Source organism: Miniopterus schreibersii, assembly GCF_964146895.1.
Source record: "Miniopterus schreibersii genome assembly, chromosome: 8".
In the NCBI taxonomy this organism is placed as follows: Eukaryota; Metazoa; Chordata; class Mammalia; order Chiroptera; family Miniopteridae; genus Miniopterus; species Miniopterus schreibersii.
The window spans coordinates 6,366,667-6,390,312 of record NC_138109.1 but is presented as its reverse complement, the minus strand read 5'-3'; the positions used below and the strand labels follow the sequence as shown (position 1 = coordinate 6,390,312).

At 53.1% G+C, this 23,646-nt stretch overlaps 1 protein-coding gene across 4 annotated transcripts in view; it reads right to left on the bottom strand.

Moving 5' to 3' along the window:
• Positions 1-23,646, bottom strand: part of LOC308561162 (solute carrier family 2, facilitated glucose transporter member 5-like) — a 42,968-nt gene that overhangs the window by 10,728 nt on the left and 8,594 nt on the right. Inside the window, exons 2-4 of one of the 4 annotated variants that reach the window (XM_081145754.1) lie at positions 22,373-22,586; positions 1,653-1,751; positions 946-1,106 (exon numbers count right to left, since the gene is read on the bottom strand). In XM_081145754.1, the coding sequence (XP_081001880.1) occupies positions 946-1,106; positions 1,653-1,751; positions 22,373-22,586 (474 nt within the window). Of the gene's footprint in view, positions 1-945; positions 1,107-1,652; positions 1,752-6,452; positions 6,776-15,484; positions 18,619-19,072; positions 19,268-22,372; positions 22,587-23,646 lie in introns of those variants that run through there. The other 3 variants (XM_081145751.1, XM_081145752.1, XM_081145753.1) reach the window with 3 other exon arrangements.

The following is a 23,646-nucleotide window of genomic DNA, read 5'->3' as shown; positions in this document are numbered from 1 at the left end:
GAGGGCTCTCAAATGCTGTTTACAGCAAGGCTGGTCTCTCGTGCCCGTGCAGCTTACCCGGGGCAGTGGGATGACTTCAGGGCCTTTTCTGGAATCAAATACAGACTCTGCAACGCTTCTAGAATTAGGGGCAAAGATATAAGCTCTGCCCTTGACGTTCACGACACTCACAGTGAGTCACCCTGGGACCACACGGTTTCCCAGGGAAGTAAGGGCCTGATAGTCCCAGCCATTTCAGAATTTCACAGGAATTTAATTTGGGTTAAGTTTTGCATATTACTTGGTCTCAAGGTGAACGAACAAATAAGTGGGGGGTAGGGGGAGGTAGAAGAGGGTGTCAGGGGGATAAATGGCGTTGGAAGGAGACTTGATTTGGGGTGGTGAACACACAATACAATACACAGATGATGGGCTATAGAATTGTACACCTGAAATCTATATAATTTTATTTACCAATGTCACCCTAGTAAGTTCAATAAAAAAGAAAAAAAAGAAAGAAGTTAGTTTGTGTTTGTTTAGGAGGCAGAGTTCAAGAACACTGTGCTATGGTCTATGTTGGGACTGACCTTTTGGCCATATCATCTGGTGTTCGACTCTCCCAAAGGCCAAAAAAGAAGACAGAACTTGGTTTTGATTTTGGTATAAAACAAAACAAAAAACTCCCAGGTAAGAGAGCAGAGACAGTGGGAGTGAGGCCTGATCTTGAAGTACTTTTTCTGTGTCCACCCCACAGCCTGAGACCTGCCACCTCCGCTTCTAGCCCAAAAACCTTGCCTAGGTCCCCAAACACTTGGCCAATGTCTGGTCTTCAGACCACATTAGAAAACGGAAATCATCTGGGTGGTATTGCCTGGTCTCACAGTAAGGATTCCAGCTGTAGGCCTGGATTTAGACCTCTGATGGGGTCTGAGAGTTTTGGGGAGTTGGAAGGTCACCTTCCCTTACCTTCCAAGTCGATTCACCAGGAAGCCGACCATGAGGGAGCCGATGAAGCCTCCGAAGGGGAACATGGACACAGAAAGAGACCACAGAAGGGTCAAGGAGAAGTCGCTCAGGTAGTCACTGGTTCTATCATAGTAGGTCTCGTTATAAAATTCTTTCATGAGCTGGAGAAAAAGCAAAACAGAGCACCCGAAGAACGTGACCTGGCTTTGCAGAAAGAGCGCCGTTAGGCCGTCGGGCCAACAAAGGGACAGCCTGGGCACACAGGCATCGACGTTGGTAAGTGGAGGAAAGGAAGTCAGGACAGGGTTGTATTAACAGCAGTTAGCGGGGGCACCCTGGGGAGGACCCTAAGGCCTCTGGTGGGCAAACTGCCCGGATGTTTCCGACCCCAGAAAGGACCGGCTCCAGTCTTCCAGTCTGTTGGGTGATCCCTGTGCTCCGGGCTCCTCCACAGATCGCAAGGCTGCGGGAGTCAGAGGCCAGCCTACCATGTGTCCAGCCAGGCTGGGACCTGGTTCATCCCCAGGGCCCTGGGCCTGCCAGTCCCCTGGGGCCTGTGCTATGTCCCTTTGCTCGATGACCCATTGTGTGGCCCTTCACGCATGTGCAGTTCCACCCTGGTGGCCACCCACTGGGGCCCAGGCTGCTCCAAACCCACCACCTCCCTGTTTCCTGGGGGCCGAGGCTCACTCGCCACAGTGACCTACCTGGGCAGGGGAGTTGATAGCGGCCACATTGTACCCGTACTGGAAGGAGGACCCGAAGGCAGCTATCAGCGTGGCCAGGGCAAGCAGGGGCGTCAGCCTCTGTGGGGGGGCAGGGGGTGGTGTCACAGCTCAGGTCAGGAGGCAGAGGGGTCCCCTACTTACTTCAACGTCTTGTAGGAAGACAGACGGACTGGAATCTGAAGATCCGAAGTCTTTCATCGGCTCCCTATCTTGAAACCTGCCCTCTACCCAACCGGGGGGTTAGGACAGGCTTTCTCAACCACAGCGCTTAGGGCCCGATAAGTCTTTGTTTTGGGGGGGCTGTCCTGTGTGCATGGTAGGAGTACCCCTCCCCCACCTGTGACAACCCAAAGGTCTCCAGACATTGCTAAATGTCCCTGGGGCTGGGCAGGGAGTTGCCCCTGGTTGAGAACCACTGGGTCAGAGGGACACTGAGGGACCTACTCGAACACCCCATCTAATGTCTGAATCGCTTCAGTGACATTCCTGCTACGTGGCTGCATTTGCCCCACTGCCCTAGAGATCAAAGGGGGGAAATGCAAACCATTTTAATTCTTTAGGGCCGCCGAGTAATTCCTTTAGCCCCTGCACTTTCGCTGTGACAGGCAGAAGGCACAGAGAGCAACTGTTTAAGTGCAGACTTCTGGGGACCCTTAAACACCCTCTGAGAGTATCCCCCTGTGACACGAGGAAGCTGAGCATTCATTCAGACAATCCTCCATGACGAGCAGGGGGAAAACAAGAGTGGAATCGACAGATCTCACTTTGAGTTTGCCCACTGCCATCTCTGAGCTTAATTTCCACGGTATTCAGTTCCCTCGTCTTTGAAATGAGGGTGCCGCCGCCCAGAGTTACTGCGAGGACGTTATAAAAGCACCGGCCGCAGGGAGGCTCTGCCGCTGGGCCGGGCCTGGCACCCCCGCGGGCACCCGGCCTCCAGCGCCGTCATTCACGCACAGCCCGCCTCGGGGGACACACGCCCCTCCCGCTGCCTGCGGGCAGTGTCCCGTCTAAGCTAAAGAGGACCTCTTGAGAGAAGGGAGGGGAGGACAGGCAGAGAGCAGGTCACTCCCGCCTTGGCACGATGCCCCGAGAAGACGGGGCGACAGGGGACTGCTGTGGGCAGGAGCAGGCCTGCAGGGAGCCTGCCAAGGGCGATGCCGCGAGGGGAGCTTCCCCCCCTCTGCTTGGCTGCCCCCAAACCAAACCAATGAACGGGCGTTAATTCACCAGGAAGCTCCGGGCGAGGAAGACAGAGCCACAGACAAGCCAGCCCACGGAGCAGCGGGCTCTGGTTTCCAGTCCCCAGCTGTCACCATCCTCTGGGAGCAGCGTGGGAAGAGGGTGACAAAAGTGAGGGGAGCAGGTGATGGTGCCCAGGAGGGAAGGCGGGTTCCGGGGCTGTGGCCACCCTGCCCTGTATTTCCCAAAGGCAGGGGGCACACTCACACCCACACCCATAACCCCGCACACCCCACCTGAGATGTAGGACACACAGGACACTTCTCGCTCAGTAGGATGGCCGGAATCAATGAGACAGATCGTGGCTGTCAAAGGTGTGGGGCAACCGGAAGCCTCTACCATTTCTGGTAGGAACGTAAAGCCACTTGGGAAAAGTGGTTGCCTAGGGTTAGGGGACAGGAGGAGGGGATGGGGGGCTACGGAGTGACTAAAAGTGAGTACGGGTTTTTCCAGGGGTGATAAAATGTTCTAAAGTTGCTTATGGTGGTGGCTGCACAATTCTGTGAACAGAACTGTATACCTGAAACAGTGAATTTTATGTTACATTCTCAATAAAGGTGCCGTATAAAAAAGGCATGTAAAAGAAAGCCAGGGATTACGCTTTCTTTTTTCTTTCTTTCTTTGTCTTCTTTTACTTTTAGATTTGGGACAAACCGGGAACCTCATCCCTCATGCCCACAGTCAGCTGGCTCCCTGTTCGTCATAATGCTGAGAACATCGAGGCTCTAGCGAAGGAGACATTTTCAGGGCTGGCTTCTGGCAGGGCGTGACTCGGGGCGCGGGGAAGGGAGCCCTGCCCGAGCCAGCTCCCTTAGGGGTCCGTCTCCGCACCCCAGCCCACCAGCAGGGACGCAGGAGTCTCCAGGCAGAATGCACAGGTCCCTGGAAAAGCGAGTTTTATCAACACTTTAAGTCGCTTTATCACACTATGGGACTCAAAGTTTTACAAGCAGACATTGAGGTCCACGTGGAGGGGGGGAAAGAGCTGGAGGTGCCTCGTCTCGTTGCTGGGGGGGGGCGGGTCAGAGCACAGCGGCTGCAACCCAAGAGCATGGGATTGAATTCCGGCTCTTCCGCTACGGGCTGTGTGGCCTTGGGCCAGTTCCTGAACTTCTCTGTGTCTTGGCTCCTTCACCTGTATAATGGGGACAATGACACTTCCTTCCTCATGGGACTGATGTAAAGAACAAATGAGTTCAGATACAGGGGTGGACAAAAGTAGGTTTACAGTTCGTATGGGAAAAGGCATGCGGGTTATGATGACTGCAACAGCTTTATTAGCTAAAAGAATGTGACAATGGCACTGTGCACTTAGTCCAGCCTCATCAGGGCTCAGATTGCTGGCCTTCGCTATTTACACTCTTGCCGCCCACTTGCTATTCAAGCACACTTCGGCTGAGTTCTTGTCATCAATAAACCACTTTTGCCTGCCCATCTATAAAACGCTTAGAGCCACACCTAGCCCGTAGTAAGCTGCACACGGGTTTGCTATCATAATTAATTATTAACAGTGAGGACCCAGAGGGAAAGCTGCTTGCTCAATGGCACTGAGCTAGCTGTTGGCAGGGGCATGCCACCAAAAATGGGCACTTGCACTTTCCAAAGCACTGTAGCATTTTTCTTTCAATCCATTTTATCTTTTCCTTTTAGACCAAGAGTCTCTTTCCTGGCAGAAAGTCCTAGATGCACATCGGACAGATTCTTTTCTCTTTACATATGAGGAACCCAAAGGCCAGTGAGGCTGGGGTCACGCAGCCACCAGGGGACAGAGAGCCAAGCCCTGCCCATCTGCCAGGGCAGCCCTGGCAGCCCAGCCCCACTCCCTGCAGGCCTCCCTGCTCCCTCTACTTTTCCTTGGCTCCAAAATCTCCCCTCAAATCATTGCTTAATGATTTGCAGACTCTTACAGTTAGTCAGCAGTGGAATAGTTTGTTTTGATGTCTCCCAGGAAGCCCAGCAGTGCCCAAAGGGGCAGGTCCACCCTCAGGCAGCCCCAAGGGGAAGACTGCATTGTGCTGGGCTGCTGCTGGAGGCTTCCTTCCCTGGAGAACGAGGGAGCAGGGAGCTGTGATCAGCCCATACCTTTTGCATGTGACCATTGTAATCATTTCCTTTCAAAATGTTTTGCTCACTTTCAGGCTCCACCATGTGGGGGCATTTCCCTTTTACTGCAGTCACCTGGGGACACAGCTGGGCCATGCATTTCTCTTTGAAGAGGGGCATAGACCAGGTCAGGGCCTCCCCTGACTCTCCCAAACCCCTAAATTCTTGTTACCTCCCAGTCCCTTTTCTATAGACTAGAGGGGCTAACACTTGACTAGTACTTTCTTAGGTTGTTGTGAAAAATCAAACAAGATAATCCAGGTGAAGGTGCGCGGTAATTTCTGAAGCAGTGATTCTCTTTGGGGTGGGAGCGCTCCTGGCAGCAAGGGAGGGGAGACCAGGGATGCTGCTCAGCACCCTACAGCACACAGGCCAGCTCCCACAGCAAAGAGTTACCCAGCCCAAATGTCAACAGTGTGCTGCTCTAATCGATGATCCAAAAGTAAGAACACTTATGGGGAATTCACTATGTGCCATGTAATTTACATGCAGGCAAATGATCTCATTTAATTGTTCCAGCAGCCCTATGAGATGGTATGGTAAATATACCCATTTTATAGATGAGAAAACTGAGGCACAGAGGAGTTAAGTAACTTCCCAAGTTCCTACATTTAGATTAGGATGGAGCAAGAACGAATTCCAGGTACCTCTACCTTCCAAACCCGCTCTTAATCTATGAGCTACAGAGCATGTTCCAAAACCTGCCTATGGCAAGGGTCTCACACCCGTGACTGAATAAATAATTGCACAGATACGTGCCTCTCCTCCCATACATGTAGCAGATGCTGTTGTAATGAGAAAAAAAAAACAAAAACCAACAAATTTCTGAAAGGTATTAATAAATTCATATTATCTTTCTGTCTTTATGCATTTTCCTCAATCAAGAGACTCTAAAGGTGTAACGGTAGGCCCAGCAGAAAAATCTTTGGTCTCTAAAAAACAAGGGAGTCTTGTCGTCAGGTAGGGAATCTCTGCTACACATGTGAATTATATTCAAACCCTGCAACAGCTTCTCTGCGTCTGAATTCATGCTGGCTGAGTTATGTTACCTGCTGAAAAGGACAATTCAAAAAGTCTGAAGCTAAAATCAGAACAAAGTGTGGGGGGCGAGTGCCTCACGGGCAACCCTAAGGATTTTGTTGCTGGTTCGGAGACCCTTCACCTCAAGGGCTTTTGGCGAAGAAAGTTGGGACAGATGAACCCCTCGAGTCTCTTCAATTTGTCCAGGCTGCTCCGGTAGAATGATTCCCAAAGGATCTCTAAGGCTAAACCCTCTAAATGCCTCCTTGCTCTAGTCCCTGTAAACATGCAGCTGCTGGGTGAATGGCGAGGGCAGGGCAGCCGCCCGGAGCTCCCAGGGGGACCCCCTGCGAGCTGCACTGGGGGGCCCTGGAGTGGGCTGCTCCGTGCCCCCTCCCCGGGAACCCCACTTACCCCTTCCCCCTTGAGCTTATTCTGCTGCTCCATCCTTGCTCCGGGAACATGCACAGCTTACTTCCTTTCAGCCAAGAGAACGGACGCACTGGTTGGGGACAGAAGACATCCTTGGCTGCACTTTAGCCCAGTCAAGTAACGGCCAATAGCATTTTTATAGCCAGTCTAAGGCAGAATAACCCTTTCAGGAACCCAGAGGTCTGTCATTCTTTCACTTCTTTTAAATGTCTGCGGTTTAGCTCAGCAAGCGGGCCCCCCCGCCCCCTCAGGATTGCAGCACAGCCCCTTCCTGATGGGCACAGTCTGTGATCCCCACTGGGAACACCAGTCAGGCTCCTCGTGAGTGACTGGGAGGGTTATTTCTGTCACAAACACGTGGAAAGAAAGCAACAGCTGCCACCAAACCCTACACCACATGGGGTAACGAGGGAGCACGGGAGGGTCGCTAGGAAGCGGTCCCTGCCAGGAAGCCTAGAGCCCAGTCTCTCTGCCAGAGACTCAGCTTTTGCCCAAGTGACCAGGCAACACTTTCTCGGAGAGTTTATTTTCCTTTTTAAGGAACTCAGGGTGGCCTAGAGTTGTTACTTTCTGTGTAACGATCACTACTGAAAAAGCAGTAAACACTTCAAACCCCTTTATCTGCAGGGCCAGGAGAGGGAGTCACAGCTGCTGGCCAGGGTTCTCCACGCTTGGCCAGGCCACGGCCAGACCCCGGTGCGGGCACGTAGTCAGCTGCCACTGGGCACCCTAGGTCAAGTGGCAAAACCCAGAGCAAAGTCCCACAAGGCCTGCAGACTTTCATCCTTGCAGGACACACTCCCTGTTCCACGTGCTGAGAACACGTAGAACACGTAGAAATGGCGAGTCCGTTTAGCCATTTCTCCCCCTCCCTCCCCTTCAAATGGACAGTTACCTGGGAGCCAGGCACTGCTCGGGCCTCAGCAGCAGAGCCGGGAATTGTGACCAGGCTCCACTGCGTGGGGGGCTGTGAAGAGGGTGACCGTGTAGTAGCCCCTGCATGTTGGGGGTGGGGGTCCCTATTCAAAAGGGGCGGGGGGCAACCGTCCATAATACAAAGATTTCCAACTAAAGCTTGGCAAGGCCAGAGGCTTCCAGTTATTTCAAAGCATTATAAAAAATTCAACCGTGAAAATGCACTTCAGTTGGGGGGAGGGGGGTATCAGCTATTGGGGAGGGGAGGGAAGGGGACAGGTGGTGCAAACAGAAATAAATGTGGGAGGTTTGCAAAAGTCCGGCCTGGAGGAAAGGAGAAGCCCCAGTTCCCGGCCCGGGGCTGCCCCTTCCTTCCCTGCGCGCCTCGGGCCGGCGGGGAGCTGCACACCCAGGGGCCGGGGGGCGCAGACACCCCGCCCTGCCTCGACTTCCCCAACTGAAGGCGGGGCCCGCAGGCGACCCTCGGGGACGGGACGGGGCGCCGCAGTACCTGGCTTCGGCCGGTCCAGGGAGTTCTAGGTGTGGCCGTGTCGTCACCAACGCCCACGGGCGGCAGGGGCGCAGCGCGCGGAGCGGAGCGAGGCGCCGGCTCCGTGGGGACGCGGCTCCTCCGCGCGGGGCGTGGGCTCCTTCAGGCCCGGGGCTCGAGCCCGCGGCCCCCAGCCCCTTGCCCCTGGGCCCCACTAGGCCTCTAGGCTCCCAGGGCACGTGGGGGCTCCAGTGGGGCCTGGAATCATCGTGAGTGGGCCCAGAGGCTTGGGGACCGCACCTGCCAGGTCCTCTATGCCCCCTGCCAGGTCCTTCCCAAGCCCCGAGGACCAGACACTCATGCCACCTTGGGACTCCGGCTGCCCTTAGGCCTGCCAGGCGATCCTTTGGGCTCCCAGAGACTCAGATGAGGGTAGGGTGGGGGAGGGGTGGGGATGGCGCCCTGGTCGGAGGCAGGGACTGTACCTCCCCAGGGTCCTTCCAGGCCCCTGCCTTAGGCTGACCGGAGAGGTGTGTGGTTCGGTTTCCCCCTTGCAAAGGGTCTTTTTGGTTTTGTGAACTTCCATGTTTGTTTGTTACCCGCTGCAGCTGAAACTGGGGGGAGGGAGGTGTGTCTGAGTCCTGCCTGCGGGGCCTGGCCCTCCCACCCTGGCCTGTCTCTGTCCAGTCTGGGCTAGAGGGGAACCTGCCAACAGAAGCCTGTTTTTGCCTTGGGGTATAAAATGACAGTAGTAGACAACAGCGATTAGCCCAGGGACTTTCTGTCTCATCGCAGATAGACAGCAGGCTGAGGCGTGTCCCAGGAACACATTAATATTTACAAGAAACTGATTTGTGTTTTGAAATGACCTCTAATGACGGCCAAGGAATCACTTTTAAAGTTAAAGGAAAGTGGACAGTGGCAGGGCCACACCCGGCTTCAGGCGGGGCCCTCCTGACCTTCTGTAGCTGGACTCATGACAAGGAAATCACATCAGGATTTGATCATTGAGGGGAAACGCCACTTTTCCTCTCTCCCAGGGGGCTGTGTGTTAGCTCCTCTCCCTACCATCTTACGATGGGGAAAATCTTGCCAAGTATTCTTGCTTACCGAGGATTCTGACATGAGGATTTGGGTCCCAGATCTCCATTCCCAAATCGTTTTTACTTATTATTAATATTTACTATGTTATGAAGTGTAAATATGTTAGCACCCAATTTGAGAGGACTTACGAGAACCTGAAAACAGTGGTTATTCTGGGATATGAGATTACAGACCTCTCCAATCCTCACGTTTACATTTTTTTTACTGAGCCTGCGACTGTAGTAGAGGGGGGATACAGCAGGGTGCAAAAATAAAAATAGCCTTGGCCTCATGCAACTTAGGCTCTAGTTGAGGAAACAGAATTTGGGCAAATAAACACATTGGTGAATTTATAACTACTAAAGGGCTCTAAAGACGGGGGTGGGGCTGGGCAGGAAAGGCTCAGTTAAAAAAGTGAGCTTGAGCTGAGATGGGAAGGGTGAAGAGAGCTAACCCAGGCAAAGGGGGCTGGGGATGGAAGTAGGGGGTGAAGAGAGCCTCCCAGACAGGGAACAGTCCGTGCCAAGGCCCTGTGGTAAAAGAGAGTGTGACGCTACCAAGAAATTGTAAGGTCAGTGTGGCTCAAGAACACAAAACAGAGAGGAAGAGTGGCGGGGGAAGGGGGCTGGTGAGATGGGCAGGGCCAGACTACATTTAACACTTGCAGGCTGTGTTAAGGAGCTTGATTTTTGTTCTAAGAGCAAACAGAAGGCATTAAGAGTTTTGGAGAGTGATCTGGTTTGTGCTTTTAGAAGTTTACTAACCCTTGAAGGGGACAAGAGACCACTGGGTTTGGGGAAGAAAAAAGGGAACAGCTCTTTTTGTAGAATAGGTGAAGGATGATGGTCACTTGGGGCAAGAGATTAGAGATGCATTTGAGAGACAGGAGGTAAAGTTTATGAAATGTGGTGATTTACAGGATAGTGGGGAGGGGAAATAAGAGAATTTCTGTATTACTGTTGGAACGAAACGAAAAATAAAAACAATCTTTTTGAAAATGAAGCTTTACAGAATTTTTCAAAAAAAAGTTTATGTAGGAGAATTTAACCAGAATGTAATATGTTGAATTAGCACCTGAAAGCAAGCTGGCAAATCCCTGGGTTGTTCTCAGACCAGACGATGGTACCAAAACTTCAGGTCACTGGTGGTCTCACCTCTACTCAGGAATGTTCTGGGATTTTAAAGTTTTGCCATGGCTTCTATCGTAGACTGTTGTGGCTCCTCCAACTCATCCCCAAATCCATATGCTGTCCCCCTTCAATAGTAATAGAATTACCCGTGGCAGGACCTGTCTGTGGCTGCCCAAAATAAAGACTGCCCTGTACTTGAATGGACAAACAACATAGTTCTGTCTAATGCGACATCTGTGGTGGCTTCCAGGAACTTCGCTGTCTTCTTTTTCCCTTTCTCCATCCTGCTGCCTGAAATGAGGGTGCCACCAGTGTGTACCATGAGGTTGAGGCCACACGGGACAGAGCAACAAGGTGGTAGGAGCCTGGGTCCCTTGGCCTGTGGAGTGCTATTCCAGCCCTGGACTGCTGCCTGAACTTAACATGAAAGAAATACTCTTCAATTTCATTTTCTGCCACTTGCAGCTGAGCCTAATTCTCATGGTAGAACCATCAAATATTTGCCTGTTAGGTTTCATTGACTACAGCCTGTGTCAGATTTTAAATATTGATGAAATGGCTCTCCCTTGGAAGTGAACGGCCTAAAGACCCTTGTCTTAAAGGAGAACACGTGGACCCCCGAGCTGGTGGGTGCAAGAGTCAGTGGAGATTTAGCCAGGCTGCTGTTTTCATTAACCTGCGCTTGTTTTTATTTGCATTGTTCTGAGTAAAAACTTGCACGGGATCCGAGTGGTTGCCCCAGCCCTCTTTTTCCCTTAATCCCTGTTATTGTTGTGAGCCCCGTGGTAGAATGTGGGGTTCTCTGGTTCTCTAGGAACACATGTATCATATTAGAGCAGAAATGCCTGCATGTGCCTCAGGGGGCACAGAATGAGGCTGCTACCCATGTGCAGGTGTCAGCAGATTGCTGAATTGGAGGGAGGGAGGAAGTGGAGCCCTGGGTCATCCCTGTTCCAGGTTTAGATCCGTAAGGAGTAATTAACAGATTCCAATACGGATTCAACTACAGCCCTCCTTGTGTGGTGGGGGTGGGGGTGGGGTTGTCCAGCTGGTTGACATAAGACTTCCCAAGCCCAAGTTTAGTGCCCAGTGGGGCTGAGCACATCCCACCCAGGCCTGCCACCTGACCATCAGAACCCAACTGTGCCACCTGGGTAGAAGGAGGAGGGAGAGAAGGTGCCCGATCCAAGTTAACTTTCTTGCTCCTTAGGCCAGTTCTGTGCTCTGCCACCCTGACATCCAGCCTGAGGTGCTATCAGACGCCCCAATGCAGGGAGGCTGCTGGTCATGCTCTGACATGCCTGGTGAGCAAACTTTAGAAACATTACAAGGTTCCTAGGTTTTCTTACCAAGAACAGAATTTGACCTCACCTATCAGAAGGCACCTGCCCCAAAGGGTGTGTCCCTCAGGAATCACGGACAGAGAACGTGAAAGCCGGGTGTTCACGAGGCTCCTCAGGGATTCAAGTGGCTTCTGTTGGTTACACATTAATCTGGGTGGCCATCTTACTTTATCTGTTTGCAGGTCCTTTACATGTATCTTTATTGAATTCATTGGGGTTACACTGGTTAATAAAATTATATAGGTTTAAGGGATACAATTCTATAATATAGTCTGTATATTGTGTGTTCACCACCCCAAGTCATGTGTCTTTCCATCACCACTTATCCCCTCTTTACGGCCACCCCCACCCCCTTTCCCTCTGGTAAATGACCATAATATTGTCTATGATGTTTTGAGGGTTTTTTTTGCTAAATTTCTTCACTGTTTTCACTCAGCTCCCTCCCAGTTCAGTATTGTTAAATATATTTACATTGTTGTGAAACTGATCTCCAGAACTTTCTCATCTTGCAAAACTAAGGCTCCGTATCCATTAAACAACAACTCCCCATTCCTCCTTCCCCTGGCTGTGGCCACCTCCATTCTACTTTTTGTTTCTATGAATTTGACTAGTCTAGGTACCTTATGTAAGTGGAGTCATGCAGCATTTGTCTTTTGGGGACTGATTTTACTTAGCATAATGTCCTCAAGATTCATCTGAAATGGGTCATGCGGTAAGTTTGTGTTTAACTTCTTGAGGACCTGCCAAACTGTCTTCCTCAGCAGCCACATTCCCGCCAGTGAGGCCTCTCAGGTCTGCACCCAGCGGGGCTCACTCCTGCCCGCCTGGCACAACCCCCCAAGGCCCAAGGGCTCGTCTGGGCGCTGGCTGGTAACTTCAGGCAGCACCCAGCTCCTGCCCTCAGGGTCTCACCATGTGCTTTGCCCCCTGGGGTGGTGGGTGAGAAGTGGGAGGAGGCACATGCCAGCTGCAGGGAGGTTTTCTCTGCTGGAATTTGAGCAGCTCTGGGGCCCAAATCGGGGATTTGCTGTCATGTCAGCCAGAGGGAAGAAAAGCTACAGAAAGCATTAGAGGAAGGGAGAGTCTGCTCCACCTGCGACAGTACTGTCCTGAGAGGTTCCCCATGTGCCTGGGGCACTGGAACCGGGGGGACTAGCTCTGTGGGGTGGGACAGGGAGTAGAAGCTTCAGCTCACTGAGCCAACACAAGTTGGCTAACTGATCATGATGCTGTGGGTATGGAGCCCTTAGTTCCATGAGCACCAGGTCGCATTTCAGTCTCGTCCCCATTTCAGACGAAACCCAGGCTGAGAGAGGTCACCCCGAGTGACAGTTATAGAGGCGGCCCTGTTCTCTCCTAGGGCCTCCCTGCTCGCCTGGCTGCGGGGCTCACCTGTTTCTCCGGGTCTCTTTCCTTGGACGCAGCTACGACTCGTCTGGGCCTGATGAAGACACGGCCAGCCGCCTCCATCAACATCGCTTTACTCTTCCCAGGAGGCTCTGGCCCAGAAAGATACGCTAAAGATAACTTTATTATGTGCTCCAAGGACCCCCAGAAAGGCTTGGAAACCAAACGTAATTTTAGACTTTAGTAAAGAGCAAATTTGAGCAAAAAGAGCCTCACCCAGGAGACAAAGACTCAGGTAGTGACTTAAATTGTGTTGCACTGAGACAAAGGGAGGCCGTCTTTTGTCAAGTTCCCACCCAAGGTCCCCATTTTATGCAAATGAGGTCTCCAAATGATGCAGTTCTGATTGGTCGATAGAGATGCAAATGAGGATTAATATGCATAGTTCTGACTGAATGGGCAGGTCCCAGTCTATTGGTCAATGGCCACCCAAAAAGCAGGGCAGGGTGGGGGAGGCCAGGAGTTTGCTAGGAGGTTCTTCCCAGTATCCCCAGGCGATGAGAAGACGCTCTCAGCAAATCGTCACTAGACTCTTACTATGTACAAAAGCTGGGCCCTCCATTGGCCATGGGGGCTCCACCTCAGCAGGTAAATTCCTTGTCGGGTTCACATCAAATGCGTCTTCTTGGATCCACACACTCGAAGGCTTTTTACTAGAAAGCATCAAGTGACATTTTATACCCCAAACTATTTAATCTGTTAAAAAAAAAAAATCAACGGAGTAAATGTGAAGATCTAATTGACGAGAAGGGTGATCAGAGGGGTTGTGCAAATGGACGGTTTTTATAGGAAGGATGGGGCAAGGGGGCTACTGACTAAAGAAAAGAAAGGATTATTGGGGGGCCGGCTCAGCTTATCTTTGGGGGAAGAGAAGGAAAAGGGTTTTTATCATACAGATCACCTTCTTTCTATGGGGTATGCAGAGGGCCCACATGACAGATCACCTTATTAGTGCTTATCAGAAAATTCCAGATTGGCTGGTTAAGATTATGTTTCTGGGAGAGGTTGAAATAGCAATTAGGTCAGTTTTAAGTTTACAGCAAAACAGAGGGGAAGGTACAGAGATTTCCCACGTATCCCTGCTCCCACATGCACATAGCCTTCCCCATGATCAACATGCCCCACCAGACGGTACATTAGTTACCTAGGATGAATCTACATTGACACATCTGTTAAACAGGAAACTTTCATGGCTGAAAGCTTTTCTTAAAAACAACAACAGGGTGTCCTGAGCCATATTGCTACCAGAAAAGGACAGGTCTTGGAGCATGCAGTCTACACCACCAGCAGTGGGGCTGGATGGAGAAGACACACATGTCCACCGTCCTGGAGTTGATGGGCTCTTTTATACAGTACGTTCTAGCAAAGAAAGTTGTTTTGGAAGAACTTACACTGGCTACAGATAAGGGGGGTGGGAAAGGATCTGGTAGGCGTGCAGCCTGTAAGGAAGAAATATTTACTGCTTTTGCTTGGTTTTAGTCCTGAAAGTTCGTGCCTACACAGGGTGTGGTGGCACCTAGTGAATAGATGCCGGGAGGTTGAGTCAAGGCTCCGACACGCGTTCAGGAATGTGAGCAGTGTTTTGTTGGCTGGCCCCCACCTATTAACTGCTCTTATCTCTCTCACTCTCTGGATGCTGTAATTTAATTTGGAAGATCTCAGGATTGTGGTCTTGTGGAGTCATCATCACCCGGAGTTGATAGTTTACATTAGGGTTCGCTCTCGGTGTTGGATGTGCTGTGGGTTTGGACAAATGTGTACTGGCAAGTGTCCGCCACTGCAGTATCATACAGAGGTTTCATCGCCCTGAAAATCCTCCGTGCTCCACCTCTTCCCTCACCCCTGGCAGCCACCAGTCTTCTTACTGTCTCCTTGGTTTTGCCTTTCCCAGAATGTCATGTAGTTGGAATCACACAGCACGTAGCCTCTTCAGATCGGCTTCTTTCACTTAGTCCTAAGCATTTGTTTTGTCCATGTCTTTTCATGGCTTGATAGCTCATTGCCATTGCCTGGACACACCACAGTTTATCCATCGCCTACTGAAGGACAGACATCTTGGTTGCTTCCTTTTTTCTTTTCTTTCCTTTTTTCAGGTGTATACACTATTTATTAACAGACAAGCCTACAGGCTTATTTCTTCTTGGACACACCACAGTGTGACCCCGGGGGCCCCTGGTCCTGGTGTGCTGGCCTTGACCGTGAAGCCCCCAGAAGCGGCGCAGCCTTCTGTGCGCCTGGACTTCCTTCAGCCGCTCCAGGCCTTCCCGGAGCTTGTCGTCCGGACCCCCGGCTAGGACCTGGCTGTACTTTGTCCTTCTGTCTGTTCAAGAGCCAGTCTGGGACCTTGTGCTGGCGTGGATTCTGCATAGCGGTGGTCGCCCCTCCCCCTCCATGAGCTCCCTGTCCCCTGGGTGGGGCCGACATCTGCTTTCCTCACACCTGTGATCCTGTCAGGCAAACACGGGAGAAACTATGCCAACGGGGTGGCCGCCTACTTGATTCCATGTCCCCGGAGAGAAGGGTCCAGGTGTCGTCTCCAGGTCCCTGTGTGGAAGGCTCTGGAGAGGCCCCCATAGCACAGGTCCATGGGAGCTACCCTGTCCCACCTCCCTACATCACGGACAATCAGATTACCAAACACACAAAGGGAAAATAATTATTTTATTTCATTTAAAACAGCACGGCTCTGGCCTCAACCTAGACAGTTGGGGGTTTTTGTTACAATTTTGCATGTGCAAAAAACCCTCACACTATGTTATTACACCATAACAGGAAGTTTGTAAAAATGTTTTTTTCTTGTTGTGGACATATGGGGAGCTCTGTTTGCACCCTCAGCCTGGGCCAAATAATGATCTTTATTAAAAAACCAACCAACCAAAATAACTGTGAAGCACAAAGAGGCAAAAAGTACCTGGTAAACCTGATTAAAAGACCAAGATTCAGCCCTGGCCGGTGTGGCTCAGTTGGTTGGAGCACTGTCCATGCACCAAGGGGTCATGGGTTTAGCTCCTGGTCAGGGCACATACCTGGGTTGTGGGTTTGATCCCCAGTCAGGGTGAGTGCCGAGGGCAGCCGATCAATGTTTCTCTCTCACATTGATGTTTCTCTCTTCCTCTCCCTTCCTCTCTCTAAAAATCAATAAAAAACATCCTCGGGAACATATCCTCAAGTGAGGATTAAAACAAAGAATAATAGTGAAAAAAGAGACCAAGGTTCAGAGGGTGTCTGAGACCACAGCATCTGTTCCAGCTGAGGATACACATCTGGAACTGAGGGACGAAGGTGGATAACATTAATGACACTGAGAGGAGACAGTGTAGAAGGAACACAGCTATGTTCACCTGCTCAGAGCACCTGCCTGCACCCCTGGGCTCCCCCATCATGTGACTTCATTCCCACACACCTTCACAAGCCTCACATCCTCCAGTTTTGAGCTCCACCCAGCCAACAGGATGGCTCTAAAAAAGAGGCGATGCTGTTTTCAACGTTGGCCCCTGGCCTCGGGCCCCAGCATTAGGACAAGACACCCCCCCCACACACACACAATCTGCACCACTCACACTAACACCCTCACCCGCTGCAGAGCCGGGTGGGCAGCAGAGGACGCTGCGATGGAAATACCCAGGTGGAACTGCTGGGAGGTTTTTCCAGAAGCAGACAGAACAGCAGTGGCATCAAACAAGTGGAATGAGACCTTGAGGGTGCCCCGAGCACCGAGATGCTCTTCTGTGGGCCCCTGGCTCCCTCTGCCGGCCATTTCTGACTGCAGCCTGTCTGGGGGGACTCAGGTCGGACTGGCCCCGAGGAGGCCACGTGCCCAGGCCCTGCAACCAGGGACTCCGGGGCCCCCTTCTGAGCAGGACTTATCTTAGTAGCATTCCTCTGTGGCCAATCTGAACCTCGGCTGTGAATCATTTTCTTTTTTGCAGCAAGCAGCTTCCTGAATTTCTGCTCCACTCTAGAAGCTGATGTGAGGGTCTTGGCCAGCTATGTGCCGTGACCTGCTGTAACATCTTTAGGGGAATCCTGAATGCCCCTTACACAGGCCGGTTCTGTAAGGAGATTGCCGGACTGACGAGCCTCCCGTAGTGCAACCCAGAGCATCCTTTGAATCCTAAGAGGGTGTTTACCTCTTGCTGACTTTCATAAAGAAACTTTTAAAGGAAACTGAAAATGAGCATTTTGGACTAGTTCTGCAGATGACTATCCTGTGAAGAGTCTCTTCCTGTTACAATTTTACTGTTCAGGATAGAACAGAAATCCACTGTGTGGTGTGGCTTTGGTTTTAACCTAGAACTGTTTTTATAGGTTCTGAAAATCATTGCAGTTTTGCATAGTTGTCATGGAACCCAAGGGAGGGACACCTATCAGGTAAAGTTGTACTTTCCTCCGCGCCCCCCCCACCCACTCCCAGGCTCTGGAGGTGACATTCACACCTCCTGTTCTTAGCCAGCGGCTTCTGTGACTTCATAGAGAAAGTTAAAGGGCTGGTGAGAGAGCCTCAGAATAGAGAGACACAGATGCTTATTTTAAATCCTTTATCTATTAAACATAAATAATCACCTGTGACCCACATGTCACTTCCCCCAACCAACTCCCAAACCTTCACTGTCAGAGAGGAATCAATATTTGGACCACTGATGGTCCCCTTTCCTATGAAAACTAAACTAGGCAGTGAACAGGCCAAACCTGCTCCCAACGCAGCCCCATGCCAGTGTTCACAGTGCACACCCGAGACTGGGGGGGGGGGGGACGGACGGGGACGGGACACACACGGGGACGGGACATCAGCAGGAGGCCCCGCAATGGCCTTTCTTATTCCTGCTCCAGCCGCAGCCCTGGAGGGGGGAGCCTGTATTTGAAGTGACTGGTGGAGGCAGGAGTCTGAATTCTGGCCTGGGCTTGAAACTCAAATGCAATCTACACCGAAGGCTGGCAACCCACAGCGAACTGGGGAGCTTCCAAGGAGGCCGGCTGCCCTGAGCAGTTGCTGGCTACACTCACGGCATCCACCAGGAAACCGCGGGGCACCTGGTGAAAGGTAACTGGGGCTCTTGTTGACTAGCAAAGCTCTCCCAGGAAAGCCATGCTCTCTGGGGAAAGCCCTCGCCCTGACAAACAGGGAATCTGCTCCGTGGTTTCTAGGTGGGGGCCACCTCTCTGGTCCCCCTGACATTTTATTTAGGACGGGGAAATAGCGTACATAGCTCTTCACGCTTTTCCCACCGGTGTGGGTCCTCAAATGTAAACAGTGCTGCGTGGGCCAGCGGCGATGGCCACCGGCCCACAAGGCAACCTGGCAGTGATCAAGTGCCACTGATGTCCCTGAATCTCATGGCCAACCCTCATGCAGACAGACACCCGAGTGCAGCAGGACACGGGTGTGAGTGGACATGCGCTGCCTGAGGGTCGAGGAGGTAGAAGAAGCTGAGCTCGCAGCCGCCGCTCCACGGCGTCGGGACAGCTTCGACGGCAGAAGGCTTCCAGTGCCGCAGGCGTCCCGGTCCACTCCCTGCAGAGGGACTCAGAGCCACCTGTCCCAGGGAGGCAGCACCCACGCGCAGAACTGGGAAGGGAAGAGCTCAGGTGTGTGGAAGCTCATCGGGGCCCACATGGGTCCCTGAGTCCCCCGCAGAGGCCTTGGGCGGGCCGGCCAGGCTCTCGGCGGGAGGCTGGGAAGGGCGGCAGCAGCAGAGCGCGAAGAGCCGCGTGCGCACAGCGCGGGTGCAGAGGACAAACATGATGCAGTTGGCGCCTCCCTGAAACGTGTTCCCGATTCCCTGTCAGGGAGGAGAGGAGAGGCATGAGCGCCAGGGCTGCCGTGGGTCTTAAACACACAGCAAGGGGGCTGGCGGACCCCAGAACTTGGCCCTCCGCCCCTGGCTAGGCTGCGATGACCCTGCCATGTGGGTCTTTGGCAGAGCTCTGGGCAGGTCTGAACTTGCAGACCTGGCCCAAACCCGTCTCCAGGTCTTCTGGATTGGAAGGGACCCAGGATCAGTCCACTCTCCTGAGTCTCCCCCTAGGCCGTTGGACAGCCCCTCGACGTAGGTCCCCAGGCTGCACTAGAGCCACTTTCTCTTGCCAAGGCTCCCGTCGCGGGCAGGGAGGAAGGCACAGTGGAGCCGCGCCCCCTGCCAGCCCACCCCACTGGGGACGTGCCCACCCCACTGGGGACAGCAATCTGACCCTGCCTCGGGGAGCAGCAGGGCCAGGGAGGGCGCAGCTACCTACATGCAGAACGACAAGCACCGGGGTCTGCACGGCCGGGGAGCCACAGAGGGTCAGGACGAAGCGCACGGTGCTCCAGACCCGAAGGCAAATGAAGATGAGCGGGATGAGAACCAGCTTCTTGTCAGCCATGGAGCTGTGGTGCTGGAGCCGGTGCGCCTCGGACAGGATGGGCCGGTACTCCGAGAGCGCCTGGTGCTGCGCAGGGGACACGGAGGACAGGCGTGAGCAGGCCGGGCCGCGTCCTCCCAGAGACTCAGGCTCGTGGGGGAAGGAAGCAGCGAGGCGCGGGGGGCCTCCCGCCTGCGCCCAGCTCCAGCCCGGATCCTCCCCCTGAGCTCCCGTCCCCTCGGCCCCCGGCCTGTGCCACACCTCCACGTGGATGTCTACACCACGTCGGAAAATGGAACACCTGGCTTCCGCCCCAAGCCTACTGCGTGCCTCCCCATCTCAGCTAACGGAAACGCCATCCTTCCAGGTGCCCAGGCCAGATTTTGGGTGTCGTCTCTGCACAGCCCACATCCCATCCACGAGCAAGTCCTGTGGGCTCTACCTTCAAAAGAGACCCAGAATCTGGATGTTCCTTCCCCTGCCACCAGTGTGGCCCAAGCCCCATCACAGCTTCTATAGATGGCTGCTGCCTCTTCTGGTTTCTCTCTGTGACCCACACCATCCAACCCCCTCCCTGCTATGGTCTTGTTCTCAGCACAGAAGCAGCACTGTCGCTCGAAAACCTAAGTCAGATCAAGCCAGTCTTCATTCAAAGTTCTAGGTGGCTCCCATTTCACAAGTTCCTTACCAAGTCTCCAACCCCAGGTAGCTCTGACCTCACTTCTACTTCTTTCCCCTTATTTGCTCTACTGCAGTCACACAGGTCTCATTACTCCCAAACATGCCGGGCACACCCTACCCCAGGGCCTTTGCACTAGTTGTTTCCTCTATCTAGGTGCCCTATTCCCTGGCCCTCTTCCAGTCTTTGCTCCAGTGTCACCTTCTGAACAAGGCCCATCCTGACGACCCTACTGAATCGCAAAGGCATTTCCCACACAGTCCCATCCCCACAGCCAGCTCTTTGTTTTTGTCTGTTTTCACAGCTCTTATCACCCTCCTTCCTAGACATAGCTCTCCCTTGTTTAGCAGGCCGATTGCTTATGATGGCCCTCCCTCCAGAATACAAGCTCCCCAGACCCTGCCCCATAGGAGGAGCTCACAGGAGGGGCTCCCCCCAAAGCTGGGGCAGGAAGAAGAGATGAGCAGGCACTAGCTGGGGCTTCCCCGCCTCTGGGAACGCCCTTCAGTGAGAAGGGGAGGCTCCACTTCCAGATCACAACTGAATTTTATTTTTTTTAATATGTCTTTATTGATTTCAGGGAAAGAAAGGGAGCGGGAGAGAGACAGAAACATCAATGATGAGAGCGTCATTGACCGTCTGCCTCCTGCACAGCCCCTGCTGGGGATCGAGCCTGCAACCCGGGCATGTGCCCTGACTGGGAATCGAACCGTAATCTCCTGGATCCTAGGTCGATGCTCAATTGCTGAGCCATGCGGGACGGGTGATCACAACTGAATTTTTAAAAACTGCTCACAACAAAGATGTGTTTTTGAGCCTGGCCCTGTGTCAGGGACACTGAAGGTCCCGGTGAGAGGAGGCGCCACACACCTTGGCATCTCTGGGCACCTGAGCTGCCATAACTCACTTGCTCAGCACACCTGCCTCCTCCCCCGGGGCCTTCAGCAGCTGCACCTTCCAGAACTGAGTCACTAAGGGGAGGGCTGGGTCTGCTCCTCAGCTTGTTTACTTTTAGCTCTCCTTCCTAGCCAGAGGCAGGGAACATCTATCACACACACCCCAACACTAGTCTCCCTTCTTTTGAAAAGGCTTGTGGAGTTGTGGATCCTTCTCACACACAGGGATCATTCTCACACACCGGGATCGGCCTAGTGGCCCCAGGCTCCCTGCCTGTTACAGGAAGGGCAGCTCCAGAGGGGCGTCCTGGGCAGAGCCTGGTGGAGCTCTGGAAGCCTTCGTCTAGGAGCCCGGGCCCTCCCAGGGCAGGAGACACAAGGAGAAGGTGAGGAGGGCACCCCCTGGCCCAGGCAAGAAGACAAAGAGGGTTTTGGACCAGTGGGTAAGCCCTGCAGGCATCTCTCCAGCTGAGCCAGCAGGGAGGACAAGGGTCAGTCCAGCTCAGTAAAACGAGAACCAGAGGTCTCGACTCAGATCCGGTGTCACAGACACAGCCAGCAGCACCCTACAAACTCAGAAGTGGCTGCTGAGCCAAGAGTCTGCCCTGAATGACAGGGACACACTCGCTTACAATTCCAGCCTCAAACACTCAGGGCACCGCACCAGCGACCCTGCAGAATGAGCCTGGAAGTCTGTATTCAGAGTTTCACGGGAACCTGTCTTGCGCCTCCAGCCACTTGTCACCTTTTATCATAATTACTTACGCTTCTGCCTCTTTCTAGGACAGGATCCCCATCTGGGTTCTCAGGATAAACTCCCACCGCACACAGAGCTTTTGTGCATAGTAGATGCTCAATAAAAATGTACTGAATGAGTGGCCAAGCAGATCGATGGATGAGTTCATACGGGGCTTTTTTGGGGGCAGCAGTTTGCTTGTGGCTGGGAGGAAGCCCATACTTTACATTTGCAGAACTAATAGTTAAGAAGAGGGAACAATTTGGCCAGACTGTCGAGAAAAACCATTCTTTCCTAGAATTTCTGGCCAGCCCACGTTGCCAGACGTCTCCTAGACTGCTGGCCAGCTGGCCCAGCATATTGATTTATGAATTCCTGAGTGCCTGGAAAGTCTACCATTTGGCCTATGATTCTAATCGTCTAGCAAAATGAGGTGAGTTGTTACATCACAGATGATGAGATTCATGAACTCCCCTCCAGGTCCGATCTCTCTTGGATACTGCTCGGCTCTCCTCTAAATTCTCTCGAGGTAGAGCCACCGTGGTGGTCTGTCCAGGAGGGGGAAGTAGAGGGCTGTGGCCAGGCACATAGGCTAGCGCTCTCCTCGGGAGCTGAGCGGCTTTGGGGGGCCCCTAACCTCAGTAAGCCCCTCTTTCCTCACCGGCAGATGAAGAGTCACAGGACCCGCTCCTGACGGGACCATATAGTCCACAAACCAAACAACCCAGGAGGCGTGCAATTCACAGCAACTGACGCAGGGCAAGCCCTCCATGACTAGTTGTGTCCCCTAAGGTGGCTGGGCCCAGCGCCAGGACTGGGCGGCCCCCGCGGCACAGGGAGCAGGGAGCTCTGGGGGCCCCGGGGGCGCGAGCGGCACCTACCGCCCTGCTGATGTGCTTCCTGATGAGCAGGTAGAGCACCGGCAGCGCGACGTAGGCCAGCATCTCCCACAGCTTCCCCGTCAGCAGCATCCACAGGACGCGGTCCTCCGCCTCCAGGTCGATCCAGCACCAGCCCACGGACACGTCGGAGGCGTCATAGCCGATCTTCTTCAGGATGACGGCTGCCACGGTGATGGACAGTGGGACCCCCCAGCTGAGGAATTAAGGAGCAAACGGGCACCGAGGTCAGGCCCCGGCTCCCACCACAGCCAGCAGGGGGGAAATGACTGGGATGACCACGCCCTCCAAGTGTCCCCGGAGAAAAGAGGGGCAGGAGTCCCCAAAGCCCCAGCCCAGCCCTGCTCTGCCCAAGCCCCGCCAAGCCCGCCCCAATGCCAAACAGCCAGCCCCCTGACCAGCCTGGGTCCAGGGGTACACACGCTAATGGCCTGGGGTTGCCTGGGCAGGGGGTTCCAGGGTCCTGTGCACCTGCAGCAGGACCTGAAAGGGGATTGGGCTTTGGGCAGACACACGTCCCAGGTCCTGAGGCCTCTTTGCTCTATGGGGAGGGGGGTGCCCCAGCAAAGGGGGCCCCTAAAGCATAAAACCCAGGGCAGCACCAGGCTCCCTTTCTGGAGTTTAATTACTATCCCACAGCAACGCAGCAGCAGGGATGGGGCCCAGCCCTGAGCCCCTTCCCGGTAGTCCCCATACCAGTGCCCTCAGTGTCCGTGTCCCCAACAGGGGAGGCAGGAAGGAGCATGTCCTCCTAGAGGTCACAAAGGCACAGAAGGGACAAAACCCCACAAAAATTAACGTGTATGATAAAGGTATCAAGTTACACCCAGGAGTTTGCCCATTTTAACTGCTTGTTCTATGCAAAGTTATTTATCTGGTAAGTTAATATACAGGCCGGGGCAAAAGTAGGTTTACAGTTGTGAGTACAGGAAACAGTTTATTCCTGTATTATTACTTATTAATTATTGTATTATTTTCCATACGAACAACTGTATATAGTGTCAAACTGTTTTGTTGTAATAGAGGGTTACCTTTTTATTATTTTTTAAAATTGATTTTGAGAGAGAGAGAGAGGAAGGGAGAGAGGGAAAGAGAGAAACATCAATCAGCTGCCTACCAAGGATTAAGCCTGAAACCAAGGCATGTGCCCTGACCAGGAATCGAACCAGTGACCTCTCGGTGCAAGGGACGGTGCCCGACCAACTGAGCCACACAGGCCAGGCGGGTTGCCTTTTTAAAATTCATGTCATCCTGGG